This window comes from Phalaenopsis equestris, unplaced genomic scaffold (assembly GCF_001263595.1).
Source record: "Phalaenopsis equestris unplaced genomic scaffold, ASM126359v1 Scaffold000088, whole genome shotgun sequence".
Classification (NCBI taxonomy): Eukaryota; Viridiplantae; Streptophyta; class Magnoliopsida; order Asparagales; family Orchidaceae; genus Phalaenopsis; species Phalaenopsis equestris.
In genome coordinates, this window is record NW_018164530.1 from 848,581 (window position 1) to 864,361 (window position 15,781).

At 37.4% G+C, this 15,781-nt stretch overlaps 1 protein-coding gene across 2 annotated transcripts in view; it reads left to right on the forward strand.

The window, feature by feature from the left end:
• LOC110019969 (gamma-tubulin complex component 4) overlaps positions 1–15,781 on the forward strand; it is an 85,635-nt gene that overhangs the window by 339 nt on the left and 69,515 nt on the right. For both annotated transcript variants that reach the window (XM_020717885.1, XM_020717884.1), the window contains exon 2: positions 3,711–4,002. In XM_020717885.1, coding sequence (XP_020573544.1) covers positions 3,711–4,002 — 292 coding nt within the window. The remainder of the gene's footprint in view (positions 1–3,710; positions 4,003–15,781) is intronic.

Sequence of the window (15,781 nt, forward strand, 5' to 3'; positions counted from 1 at the left end):
ACCTAATTTTAAGATATCAGAGGGTATGATCTCGCGCCGCCCTCAACATTTCTTGGCTTATGCTTTATAAGGGTTTGAGGGCTGGGTGTAGGGTTTAGCATAGCTCTCCGAATGCCTAAACAGAGACAGACACCTAGTAGGATTCTATTAAAACGAAGGGAGCAGGGCTGAACTAAATCCCATATCGAAAAAATAGGAAAGGATATTAGGCTGCACAAACAAGGGTTGAGCAATTATATGCATCATGCAATGAGGTTTCTGGTGTGATGCGTGGATTTCACTTTGAAATTTTACAGTCAAGCATAATTGTAATTGAGCACCTTCTGGAAGAGTAGCCTCCTTGGAAGTTACTCAACAAGCCATAAAACCATGAGGTTCAGAGCAATCTAAACTTGGCTGGGCAAAATCAAACAATGCCTGACATTAAATGATATTGGTTTTTGTACACATCAAGATTCTTGATCTATTTTATGGAATGGTATACAAGACATTGACTGCGACTATGGGAGACTCAAAGATACGTGAGCTTGTGATGAAGTTGCTGGAAACAATATCATACACAAGAATGACCAGCCTTGCCGATCACTCCTTGCCTTCCTTAGTTCACCATGTTTGAATTTGGGTGTCACAGACCAACTTATGCTTGATTTGTCCTTAAAGAAAATATCCTACTAGAAGATGTTATATTATGATAACAATTGCATGCTTTGACCTGGCTGATCACATGCCAGGCTGAACTTCATGTCTTTACACTTTTTTTTGTAACTTTATGAGAGATCATTATCCTAGAAGTGCTTCATTACGATCATGCTTAACTGTTGAGCTCAGAAGGGAAATCCACCATAGCTACACCAAGAGCCACCTTGTTTATCGTGACTCAACTCTTTACTTTTGTTGATATTATATTTCTCCTTTCATTCAATATGAGATCTGATTCTTTTTTATCCTCATTTTTCTCTTAGAAACTTGCTAGGATTTACTCCTTATATGGGCCTCATCATCAACAATCACTAGCTGCACTTTATAACTTTTTCCTTTAAATTTGGGATGCTACAATATGTTTCTTTAATTTCTGCAAAATTTCTTATATATATAGGATAGATTAATAAAGTCAATCGATGAGTACTCTCTGTCCTATCTTATCCAAATTGTGCTAGGGAGATTGCTTTTGCCCTTTCGCACTTTTATTTTTTTCTTTAGGGTAAGTGCCTCTTATTTAGAGAAAGGAGTACTATTCTAATTGGGAAGAAGCTTCTCAAGAGGCTGAGGATTAGTTTTAGCTTTGATAAGGACTACCTGGATTTTCTCTGTAGCAACTTCACTGGTAAGAACCATGGTTTATCGTTCGCCTACATGTCTTTGCTTTGCCATCAAAGTCATTGTTAATTTTGACAGCCCCCTCATTAATGAATGCTTCATGACTGAGGAAGGAACTAATGCCCATCTATTCTCTTATTTACTCGCTTTTTCTGCAATGTTTGAGCATTCATCTTAATGAACAATGATGGTCTCCATATGTACGGTGGCGTTACAGAGACCTCCCGTGGAACCCTTGGTTTGATCAAATGTAGTCACTTTTATGAGCATGCTTCTTGACACAAAGGCCAAACTCATGCTCTTGTCAACATCTTGATGTTGATATTGCTAATGTGAGTTTGTGGGAATTCAACACGGTGAGATATTGTGTAGGTTAGGAATCAATTCATTAGATAGTAGTCCATGAGCAAAAGTTTCATGTTTTATTTTAAAGATATGCATTCGACACAATCGCATGTTTTTAAGGGCCCAGGGACACCGAAAAAATACTATGTGTTGATAATACAATGTAACATTTGACATATTATGAGGTCCATTATGTTAGTGGAGAAGTGCAATCCATTTGTTTTACTATGCAAGCCTAATCGCCTGAATAGATTCAATGGATTTTAAATTAGCATGCATTTTATTCAGTTCATCAATTTGAAGGTGGTTTTTACGTAATAGTACATGGATAAAAATCTCTGCCAATATTTTTATTTCTTTTCTTGGATGAACTCGATTTAGTCAATGGTATGAGCAAATTGTGGAACATCGTTCTACTACTCAGTGTAATTGGATATACTTGGTGGGAATAGTTATAAAGGACGCATCCAACATAATTGTGGTGGCTGGTAAGTTATTATAATAAATTAATAACTGAGGATTCAAATTCCACCTGGAGTTTATAACAAAGTTTTGTATGGTAATGGTGGTCAATTCTGATGATGTAAATGACTTGCCATTTATGACGAAGGTGATATTGATTCTTTACTCGAGCCTATAAGTAGACCTCCCTTGCTGAAGGGGAAAAGGCTTGGTTTGAGATCTCAGAACCTCTCAAGCTTACTACGTGCTACAAACTAATTTAAGTAAGTTCCAAACTGTTGGATTCTTTTGTAGTTTATCCCATAGCTTGTTTGAACTCACTCTTTTCCTCTTTTGTACTTTCTCATTCTCTACTTTTGTCTCCATCCCTATGTCCTCGCTTGGAGGCAGGTAAAATTTTCTCCCTTTCTTTGTCTGTAAATATTTTTGGTCTTCACCTTGATTTGAGACTCGAGTAAGCACATGATTGTGACCTTACGAGCTAGTTATGCTTCCAACAATATGTATATGTAATGTATCAGATGGCTGGTCTTTGAGTGCCAAAGCCATGCAAATATTTGGCTTTATTGTATGTTCCAAGCTTAATGGACCATCTATTTTTGCATGGTGTTATTTTTACATAATCACAATGCACCAGATTACTGATTGCATGGCATGGAACGTTGGGATATTCCTATACTAGCTAGCAATTTGGAGTTTTTAAGAACGTGAAGGCCAATGTGGTTGCAAGTGTTATCTGAGAAATTCTAGAGCTTTCAATTCGTAGTTTCTACTTTTGATTTTTTTCAAGATTGCTATTTTCTTGAGAAATTACTTGTGTTAGAGCCAAAAAGTAAAAAAAAAAAGGAATTCGGAAAATTTTGTTGAATCTGCATCCGTTTTTCATATTTCTATTGCTTATTTATGTGCCTAGATAGTATGATGGACATCAATTTGCTCCATAGACCAGAAAATTTAATGCTTATGATTTGGGCAAGGCCTCCTAAAATCCCAGAAGTTTTTCCCTCAGGAGAGTTTTCTAAGTAAAGATTATGTTATTTTTTTTTCCAAAATTTTAATGAATGCTTTGAGTAATTTCTACAAGATTAGTAATTGTTTCAGTCATTTTTACTGGTAGTAATTCCTCATATTAAACATTTTAGTCAATGGGATGAAGGGCTGGATTTATTTTTCTTCACATTTCAAAGTGATCCTAAAATAGTCTCATCATGTTTCATCTCCACCAATAAGAATTTTAACAATGATTATTATTGTTTTAGAGTTGATTATATTGATGCATTTTGCACGTTTAGGGGCTATTTGGCTGCAAGCAGGATTTTGTAAATCCCAAAGTCTGTAAATCCATCCATCTCCTGGATTTGGTAAATCCATATTTTGGCTGAATCAAATGCAAAATTGGATTTTTGTAAATCCGAAAATTTGTAAATCCATGGAAATTCTACATTTTGTGTTTAGCTGGATTCAGTAAATCCCCTGATAAATCCTATTATGGTTCATCTACCAAACACCACTTATGTTCTTTTGAATCTTCAACGCCTCTACCTGAAAAATGTCATTTTTTAAACATTGTAAATATTTATTTTCAGGGACATTATCGAAAGGCTTTTACCACTAGGCTTCTACTATAGGGCGCTTGATCACTTTGCTGCTAAGCATCGCCATTTGAGTTCATCTCAGTTTGCACAATATTTTCCTCATACCCAAGCTTCTGAATTGCAGAAAAAAAGCCCTGGGAAAGGAAGTGTATACCGCAGGGCTATTGCAAATGGGATAGTTGAGATTTTATCAGTTTATAGGTCATCTGTTCTGCAAGTCGAGCAGAACTTGTTATCAGATCCTATGCCTATTCTGGCAACTGTCACTCTTGGCCTAAACAAGGTTAGTTGATTCGATTATTCAATAAAATGATCAATGCATACATACATGAATCAATTTCTGCTAACAATGATTACCTGATTCTTTGTATTGTACATATTCTTATTCTGCTGACCAGTCCATTGAGAGTTTAATTACTTTCAAATGCTTCTCAGGGGTATATATACTATTTCTGAATATAAGAGTTGAAACCAAAATACTTATGTCCAATTTCACTTAAAAATATTGTAGTTTAAGTTGGAAGCATTTCATTATTTTTTATTTTGAGTACCGTATCTATTTCTAAAGTACTATCATAACAAATGTTTCTTAATATCTGTGCTCCCTTGTTCTGATATACAATGCTAATCATTGATTGGTCTATTCACTATAGTATATTTTTGACTATTGGAATCTATTGCCTCTTCAAAGATGTATCCCGTCCACACTTTTTTTTCTTATTAGTGTTGTCTCATAAGAGTGATCTATTCATGAGATTTATGTGGGGCTGTGAAGACTTTGAGGTAAAACTCGGGGGGAGGTTTTTTTCTTCCCGTTTCTTTGAACTGTGCGGGAATATATAGACTTCTTTACATAAATTTCTTTGTCCAGAAAGGATATGACAAGTTTTATGCTTCCTATCTTAACAATTACCACGCTATCTTATCTGTTTTTTGAAGAGTGCTTCTTAATTTTTATGCTTATTCATTTGCAATTCTCTTGAAAATTTTTCATGATTTTCCGTTTATCTGTCAATATTTTGAACAAATAGGCTGAATGCCTTTTCTTTTGCTTTCATTCCAATAAATAGTAGTCTATACAATCTATTTTAGGTACATAATATTGTGTATAAATTATTTTAGATAACTTAATTAATACATATTCATAATCTAAATATTCAGCTAAAAGGAAAGAATACATGCAAATATAATATTTTCTTCTTTGCAGTATTGCGAAGAAGGAAACTCTTTATTCTGACTGATTTTATTTATTCCTGATCGATATCCCCTTTCAAATTGATGCTGTCTGATCAAGAAACATCAATTTGTTGACAAGAAACTGATGACGCTGTCGAGAAAAAGTCTTAGTAAATATATTTGCCGTTTGAAGATCAGAAGTGATATGAGGAAAAAATATAATACCATTCTCATAAGCTTCTCGAATGGAATGACAATCTACTTCAATGTGTTTCGTGTGCTCATGAAAGACGAGACTAACATCAATCTGGATAACACTCGTATTATCTGCATAAAGAGGAGTAGACTCAAGCTGAGGAAAACCAAGCTCAGCCAGCACACCTCGAAGCCAAATGATCTCGGAACAAGCAGATGACATAGCGCGATATTCTGATTCAGTAGATGACTTAGACACTCGATCTTGTTTCTTGCTCTTCAAAGAGATTAAAGAGTTGTCGAGAAACATACATAATCCAGTAATAGATTGGCGTGTATCAGAACAACCAACTCAATCGACATCACTATAGGCTGTTAAGGTGATAGGAGTCTTCGCAGAAAAGAACAAACCTTGATGAGAAGTACATTTAAAATGCCGAACAATACGTCGAACTGTAGCTAAATGAAGATATGTAGGTGCTTGCATAAATCGGTTAATTTGTTGTACAACAAATGAAATATCAGGACGCGTAATAGTTAAATAATTGAAACTCCCAACAAGTTGTGATATATATATGATTCAGATAGAAATTCACCATAATTCTGTTGATATTTGACATTTACTTCCAAAGGAGTATTGACAAAGCGACCATCTTGAAGACCAACCAAAGCAATGAGTCCTGTCGTATAGTTGTGTTGATGAAGGAAAATACCAGCGGCAAAAGAGTGAACCTCAAGTCCTAAGAAAAAAGTTAATGATCCCAAATCTTTTATATAAAAAGAACTCTGAAGACGATTCTGTAGCTGAAACATCAATTGATTGTTAGATTCTGTGATGATAATGTCATCAACATAGACTAATAACAAAACAATTCCCTTGTCAGTTTTACAAATGAATAATGATGAATCATACTAACTTTGAATAAAAGAGAAACTAAGAAGAATTTTGTGAACTTTTCAAACCAGACCCGTGGAGTCTGTTTTAAACCGTATAGGGACCTTTTTAGCTTACAAATATCATGTGAAGATGTAGAAAACAAGCCTGGAGAAAGAATCATATAAACATCTTCTTTGTGATCCTCATGTAAGAAAGCATTCTTAACATTCATCTGCTTTAAGTACCAGATTTTAGATGCAGCAATAGATAACACCAGCCGAACAGTTGTCATCTTAGCCACAAGTGCAAATATTTTGTCATAATCAATCCCGTATTCTTATCGATTGTCAAGAGCTACCAATCTTGCCTTATATCTGTCAAAAGAGCCATCAGATCAGAGTTTAATGGAGTAAACCCATTTACAACCAATGGGTTTAACATCTGTAGGATATGACAATATCCTAAGTGTGATTGTGTTGAAGTGCCTAAAGTTACTCTAGCAGCATGAAAGTAAGAGGTAGGAACAATAATATTAGTTAAAATTGCAGAATACTCATATCTATCTTGAGGATGGTTATGCCGAGTTGATCGTCAAAGACTTATTGGAGTAATTTCTGGATCAAGGTCGGGGAGGATTGAAGGTGAAGGGGGCAGACGTCGTGTGTAGACAATGTCTCGGAAATCTGATAGCTAAGATTTCAGAAGACGATTTCCTTGGACTCCGAAGAACGACGAAGGTGGATGAAGATGCCGACAAAGATAACAAAAACTAAGAATACCAAGGATTCAGACCGATTAAAGCTCTGATACCATGTCAATATTTTGAACAAATAGGCTGAATGCCTTTTCATTTGCTTTCATTTCAATAAATAATAGTCTGTACAATTTATTTTAGGTACATGATATTCTGTATAAACTATTTTAGGTAACTTAATTAATACATATTCCTAATCTAAATATTCAGCTAAAAGGAAAGAATTCATGCAAATATAATATTTTCTTCTTTGCAGTGTTGCGAAGATGGAAACTCTTTATTCTGCCTGATTTCATTTACTCCTGATTGATATTGTCTACACATTATGTGTACAAATAAATTATAACATCTACAAGATTTTTATGATATGACATGTCACCACTTCTTTCTCAATCCCATTCAAGAATTGCTGTCCCTTGCATTCAGGGAATAGCATTCTTCATATGCTATTAAAGAAGTATATTTCCATTTGTATTTTAGTGGTGTGGTGTTTTTAGGGCCAACTGATGAAGACGTCATAATCATTTTATTGTTGAACCACATGCTCTTCTTAAGGTGAAAAACTCCTTAACGATTTTGCCAGCTCAAGGTTATATCCAAATGCCATATGCAAGGGAACAAATAGGGATAAGCGTACTCCTGAAAATTTCTTAGGTGGCCTTCGGTCAAGGAGAGTTAGATTTTCACATAAACTACGATCTATGATGTTGACATACTTAACAAAAAGCCTATAGTCTAGTCTTCTAAGCACAAACATTTAATAGCCCGAACGCTTCTATTCACAAACATGTAATAGCTTGAACTCTCATTCGTCTATATATTGTCTACTTTGGCTTATTGGCCATCTTGTTTTGTCCCATTGGTGTAACTTCCTAGGAGGGCACTTATTTTGAGATTGCTCTTGTACAAGACTTTTAACTTTCGAGTTTCTAATAAAACTTTAACCATGATGCTGAAGGATGCTTTGATGTTTAATAGTTCAACTTCATTATACTTAAGAGATTTTACAGTCTCTCACATTTGGTAATTGACGTCCTCGTAAATATTCTTAACCCAAAATCATCCACCCGGTAGATAGGATTCTAAAGATAATCCATATAGACTTAAGAGGTGACTCCCATCATGCAACATTTTGCCCTTTAGATGGTTCAACTAATGGCTTCCATAGTGTAGCACTTTGTTTTATTTGATACTTAGTTCCCATCTTTAGGCTTGTACGACTCCCACCCATCAATATATTGTTTGCTTTGATGTAATGAACTTGCAGTTTTGTCCCATTGATACCCATTCGGAGAGTGCTCCTATACGAGCTTGCTTAACTTTGAAGTTTATAATGAAAGTCTATCCATTACACCAAAAAACACCTTAATGTACTAAGGAGTTTCATAAACTTCCCCATTTAAGTAACTATGCTATTTTTAGTATTCTTAACTCAAAATCATCCATCAAATAAATAGAATCCTAGAGGTGGCCCTACAAACTCAAGGGGTAGCTTATACTATGTAGCACTTTGTCCTATCTAAGGTTCAAGAAATATGACGCGGGCGTGAATTTGGAGTTGACTGGTTCAGGAGGGAGCCAGACTTGTGAGTGGGAGATACCACTCCTTCCTTCCTTTCCATTTCTGTTTGCCGCCCCTCCTCCCTTGTTTTTTCGGTTTTTCGCCCACAGGGGAGGGGCCTTCCTATTCTATCTTCCATATATATTTGTTGTTTGCTTGCTTATGGCTCAGTTTTGGATTTGTTATGCTTTTAGATTTCCGCCCCTAGGAGTTCTTCTCTATTTAGGGTTGTATTCCACCACAGGCGGTGCTCTAGGTATATTTTGCTCCGAGGTGGTGACTATCCTGACCTATTCCCCTGCATATCTCTCTCCCCCACATGCTGCTGGCACCCTCACCTTCCCTGACCAATCGCTGTTTCCGTCCTAGTTCTTGCTGCCACCCCAATTCTTACTAGCAGTCCACCCGCTCGCTGTCAGCTCCGTTCGGTCCCTAAGCTGGGTTGCTCTGGCCCTCCAACCACTTTACCAAGCCTTACACCACCTTCCCATCCTCTCCCTGCTCGCCCCATCTCCCTATTTGTTCTCACCAAACCGCAGGTTAGGACTCCTTGTCTTGTCACAACTGAAACCCTCTATTAGCTCCCTTACAATTCACCACCGCCCCTCCTAGACCACATCGCCGCTGCCCACCGGGCCATCCTGATCAGCCCTTGCGGAGGATTCTTGTTGTGTTGTTTTTTCTTTCCTAATATGAGTATTGTTTGTATCCTCGTTGGTTTGGAGTAATTAAATTTCATTCTTCCTATCGAATTCGGGTTAACTCCGGTATCAATTGGTATCAGAGCTAGCCTAATCCTAATTCTATTCTAGGGTTTCCTAGCAACCGACTTATCTTCAACCCCACCCCTGCCGAAACCAAAAATTTTCTTTCCTATCATGAACCATCCTTTCTAAACCCAAACCTTAATCACGCCATCACTGAGATACATGACCAACCTAACTCAGGATGAGATACAACGAGAGATCCGTCGTCTGCAACAAACTGACATGGATTGATGATGGGACCGAAGGGAAGATAACCCTCGACCGCGATCTAAAAAGTCGAAGGTGAGATAGAGACGGGGTCTTGAATCCGTTCCATAGGGAGGATATCAAGGACGAGTAATATCAACCACGCTGCTTCAAAATTCAATATCAGAGGAGGTCGAGAGAAGAACCCATATATGACAGACACAGAGACTTCAACATCAAAATGGATCTATCAGAGTTTGAGGAGGTATGTTCCAAATGAGTTTATTGTTTGGCTGTAATCTGTTGAGCGAATCTTCAAATATAAAGATGTACCATAGGATAAGCTGGTGAAATTGACAACCATCATGTTGAAAAAAAGTGCCTCTCCATGGTGGAAAAAATTACAGAGACAAAGGAAAAGAGAAGGCAATGACAAGATCACAAAGTGAGAAAAGATGAAGAAAGCAATCCAGATGAAATTATCTCCTACCCCACTACCGCCATGACATATTTTTGTGACCATTACCTGCAACAAAGAGATCTTTCATTGGAGCTCACGACACAGTTCGATCAGCTACAAATGAAGTGAGTTTGTTGAAATCATCGTCCGGTACTTGGGGGGCTTTAAGCCCGCTATTTGCAATGTGGTGCATTTACAAGCATATTGGGCACTGGGGGATGTTCATACTCTAGCTTTGAAGGTGAAAAGACAACAAAAAACAAAACAGTAGCAATCGTCCTTTGGACAGTAAGCTTTAATCAAGCAGCCCCCCTACAACTATTGCGATCGACAAAGGTACCTCGAGAGGAGCTAGCAAGACCAGACAGGGAAATGACAAGCCAAATTAGAGTGGGAAGATGCCGGAGAAAGGTAGCTCGTCCAGTACAATACCAACCATGAATTATTTTAGGTGCCACGACTACGAACATATAGTCTCCATCTATCCTACGAGCTGAGTTGTCACATTCAAAGATCAGGGTGTCGTCGAGGAGATGGAGGACGACGAGTCAGAGGATAACCCAGAGGAACTTCAGCTCCAGGGGGATGAGGGAGAATTGCTAGTCATACAAAGAGTTTTATAGTCAGAGCCGGAACAAGATCAATCGTAGTTAAGACATAGTATCTTTCACACCAAGTGCACAGTAAAAGCTAAGGTTTGCGGCTTAATCATCGACAGTGGGAGTTGTGAAAATGTGTCGTTCATGCTGATGGTGAAGAAATTGGGGTTGGCCATGTAGAAATATCCCTAGTCTTATTTCCTTATCTGGTTAAAGAAAGAAAACGAGATACACATGGATCAACAATGCTTGGTTGAATTTTTGATTGGGGATCAACTGCAGGAGCAAGTATGGTGCAATGTTGTTCCGATGACACTTGTCACATTTTGTTGTGAAGGCCTTGATTGTTCGATCGCAACACTCAGCATGACAACTTCAAGAATATCTACTCCTTTAAGAAGGATAAAAATCAAATAATGTTTTACCTGCTAACGGTACAAGAGGCGAAGGCGCACAGAGGAAGCATTAGTCCCACGAGCCACCTTCATGCAGTCAATTTGGGACGCTCCAATGGCATTGGCATTAGTCCTATAGGGAATTGAGGATGAGAGTGAGATACCAACTTTATTGCAACCACTACAACATGACTTCCAGGATACGATGACTGACAATATTCCAGAGGAATTATTTACACTAAGGGACATTTAACACAACATGGATCTTGTACCAGGATCATTGTTGTCGAATCTGCTTGCCTAAAGATTGAGATTTGCGGAGTACGAAGAATTGCAACAATTGGTACAAGTTATCATCGCGAGAGGTCTAGTAGAGAGAGTACCAGTCAGTGTGCTATTCCAGCCCTAATGGTACCTAAGAAGGATGGTTATGACAAATGTGCATTGACAGTAGGGCCATCAACAAGATTACCATCAAGTACCGGTTTTCCTTACCTTGCCTAGACGATCTCTGGGACCTGTTACACAGAGTCACCATCTTTTCCAAGATCGACTTACCCAGTGGATCCACCATATATAAATGAGGTCAGGAGATGAGTGCAAGACTACTTTCAAAACACGAAATAAGCTAATACAAGTGAATTGTTATGCCATTTGACTTGTTAAACGCGCCTAACACTTTCCTGAGGTTTATTTAGGTATTTCGAGCCCACATTGAAAAAATTTTGGTGGTCTACTTTGACGACATTCTGGTATACAACTGATATGAGAAGAAACATTTACAATACCTGAGGGCAGTGTTTGTGGTATTGTGCACGGAGAAACTATATGCCAATCATAAGAAGTTCCCCTTCATGACAGCCCATATATGTTTTTTGGGTTAAATAGTGTCTAGTGCAGTCATTCAAATGGATCCTACAAAAATCGAGCCAATTGTGAGCTAACCCACACCACAGTCATTCACCGGATTAAGGCAGTTTCTGGGACTAGCCTCTTCCTGCAATTTATCAAGAGTTTCAACATTATCATCGCCCCTCTGACGAAGCTTTTGTTAGGAGAGTTCGCTTGGTCAACTGCAACTCAGACCAACTTTGAAGCATTACTAGATTTCAACTAGCTGTTCGAGGTAGAGTGTGATGCATTCGAAGTGGGAATAAGAGCAGTGCTGAGCCAGGGAGGTCATCCAGTCGCTTTTTCGGTGAAAAATTGAATGATTCTAGGAGGAAATACTCAACATACGACAAGGAGTTTTATTCTATGGTGAATGTCTTGGACCACTGGAGTCACTACACGTTGACGAACGAGTTTACCTTGTTCATGGATCACGAGGTTTTAAAATTTTTAACTACTAGAACAAGTTGAAGGGTTAACACTAAACTTAAATCAGTTTTTAGCATTGTTTCAGTTCGTACTTAAGGACAAGGTAGGGAGCCAGATCCGCATAGCAGACACACTGAGCTGTCGTCACCTGTTGATCACGTCGATGTAGACTCAAGTTGTGGGTTTTTAGATATTAAAGGACTTGTATTAGGCACAAGAAGACTTCAAGGGGATTTGGGAGCAATGTCAGGAGAGACCTACTGAGATATACTGCAGAGCTAACGGTTACTTGTTCTACTAGAGTAAATTGTGCATTCCTAGGTGCTCATTGCAAGCGGGACATTTTGGTAAGGACAAGACTTGCTCTCGTGATAGAACACTTTTGGCCCCAACTGACAAGAGATGTAGAGTGACACATCAGACAGTGCAGGATTTGTCATATGACAAAGACCAAAGGGCAGGATGTTTGGTTTCACACTCTCCTACCAGTACCGGAGACACCGTGGGTATATGTTAGCATGAACTTTGTGGTGGGTTTTCCGAGGATGCTCAGGAACAAGGACTCTGTGATGGCTGTGGTGGACTGATTTTTGAAGATATCACATTTTATTGTTTTCCACTAGGCGTTTGATGCATCTCATGTCGCCGACTTGTACTTATGGCATGATTTTTCAACAAGAATTTAATGAATTGATGTCACGATTTTTTGACAAATTTTTTGCAGTTTGTCGACTACTTAAAACAACCCTCCATTTTTTGCATATGAGGCTTGTCATTCGACAATGATAGGGTTACCACAATAATATTTATTAATTTAATATTGATAAGTATATTACTAGATGGGTAGGCATGCCATGGACTTGATAAATTATAAAATAATTTTATTCTAATCCAAAGGCTTGGCCATGGAACGAGAGGAAAAAGAGGTCGTTTGGTCTCTTTTGTTATTCTTTGTGTAGCTTACACTCATGCAATTTTCATACTAGTTTTTGTACAACTTGCTCTAGCATTTTCCAACTATGCTAAGTTTTCTAAGTTGTTCTATTGTAGGTTTGCATGATTTTCATGTCTTCATAGGCTCGTTCATGTAAGGTTAGTTTTTTATCGGTGCTTCTTTTTCTTAACCCATGGTCTTTGACTAGCTAAGTAACCAAGTCTACTGTTGAGAGAACCTCCTAGAGCTGTGTCCTCATGGCTTTCCTCACATGCAGTTTTTGCTATGCATTTGGAAGAAGGAGGCAAGTGGATTGGACCAATTTGTCTAATTTTGCTGGGCCATTTGGAGTGTAGGTCAGTTTTGCCCTTTTACGCCTAGGTTTGACTAGTTCAAACATCTATGGTCTTGAGTCAAGTCACTCAATCTCTATAGTTTTTCTTATGGTTGATAGTGCCAGTCAAGTCTTGCCTGAGCACTATTTCATTTGAATCAAGTCAAACTTGAGTTTGATTCAATCTTTGTAGGCCACCATAATATCTATGCTTTAAATTAATTAAGCTTGGTTAGATATATATTTTTATGAACTCACAACTTGATTGCATTATTTTTCTCTAGTATTTTTCTTTGGAATGAAATAAATTGGTTTTCCATAATTGTATAATCATTAGCCATATCCTGATTATTTGGAGTTGGCATTTATGAATTGTCAATTTTCATTTCTAAATATTGAGTGCTATTCTAGGTGTTAAATGCATTGTTTAAAAAGAGTTTTTGAACAATTTTTATTGATGCAATTTTAGTTCTAAAATATTTTCGGCATAATCATCTAACATTAACTTCATCAAATCGTTTAGTAGTATATATTTTTACCAATAATTGTACATGTATTAATCACCTTGGTCTATATTAAAGACAATATCTTCAATAGATCTTAAATCCAAACCTTTCTTTTATATAGTCATTCTTAATTTTTTTTTTTTAATTTTTGTCATCATTAGTCTTTTACATTCTCATTTTTTCCACTTAGTACTGGATATTAATAACTTTTTTTACTCCAACATTTAGATTTATACATCACTACCTAATTGCATTTTTATAAAGTTTATTTTGAATCCTCAATGATAAAATTATGCCCTCATTTATATCTTTATTCTTTTGTAGAGTCAAGATACATAAATCTATCAGACCAAGACATCATCTTATTTTCTAATAATGTTATATGATAATTATTATGCTGAAATTCAAAATAACACATAATGCTTTTATTGATATGAAAGAGGTTATAAATAACCCTTATATGAATCATAGAATAAGAAATACAATAAAAAGAAATAACAGGAAAGAAAATATATAACACGTTATATCTCTAATTAATCAATTCATATTAATTATTTGGAGATAAAGGAAATAACATAAAATAGGAAAGCTTAAAATAGGAAAGGAAATAAAACCAACACAAGAAAATAAATCTCAAATAGGAAAGAAAATTAAGTTATATTTAGAAATAAATCTAATCATGATAACTTCTAAAATGAATAAATTATTTCTCAATATAAATTCTAACATTACCCCTCAAGTTAAAACATGGTTGAAAACTATGTTCAATTTGGATTTGAAAACATCAAACAATGGGTGAAGAAGTTCCTGTGAAGTAGAACTTGAAGTCTTCAACCCATACTGCGATTGTCATTGATTGCAGTTTCTGCAGCGTGATAGTGTCTGTAGGTAAGCGGAAGACTCCTACAAATAATGCTGTGGGGGAGTTTGCAGTGAAGTAGCAACTGCGTTTGTCTTTGACTGCAGTTTCTGCAGTGTGTGTAGGTAGGTAGAAGACTCATACAGGTAGTGTTGCAGTAAAGTTTGCTGTGAAGTAGACAATCTATAGGAAAAACTGACTTCTAGTTGACTGTGGTTGTTATTGACTACAACTCCTGCAGCATCTGTAGGTTGGTGAAAAGTTCCTATAAATAATGTGGCAGGGAGTTTACCGGGCAGTAGACAATCAATAGGGAAAGCTACAGGGTTTGACTTGTAGAAAAAGAAAAGTAAAATCTCCGGAGGTAGGTATTGCTGTAGGAAAAGGCTCCAGAGGAGGGCCTGCTGCAGGAAGGATACCGGAGGAGGGTCTGTTGTAGGGAGATGAGGGTTTGATGTAGGAAAAGCCCTGGAAGAAGATCTGCAGATGGAAAAGCTCCAAAGGAAAGTCTGCTACAAGAAAAAGTTATTGAGGAGGCCTGCTGCAAGAAAAACTTCGGAGTGTCCTGATGCAAGAAAAGACTCCGGAGGAGGGTCTGCTGCAAGAAGAATTCCGGTGGAGGACTTGCTGCAGGAAAAACTCTGGAGAAGGGCCTGCTAATCTTTCCTGCAGGAGGGAAAATGACAAAAATAGCTCTTCCTCATTGTTCACTTCGCTACGAAGATGTGTGTGGGGAAATAACTTCTACTTTTTGATTGGGAGTGCCACTAGAAAGAACAACTTCCGCTCTCAGAACATCAGTGGCAACTCTTCGATTGGGATTTCCGTAAGAGTGAGAAAAAAGAAATCACACCCAAGAAATTCTACTGACAGAGAAAGTTATAGGAGAAAGGGCCGGCGGCATATCAGGCTGCAAGAACCAACACTGGATTTTTATGAAACAACAACATGAAATGATAAGAAGCAGCCCTCAAGTGTCGAAGTTAACAAGTAGAGGCCCAACACAACACTAACAATATGGGTGAACAAGAAATGACATTACTCCAATGAGTCGTCTTCTGAAGCTGGAGTACAGGGGCGCACAAAATACATCATTATGAGGCAAACAAGAGGTAGGCCGAGAGTAAGTAGCGACAATA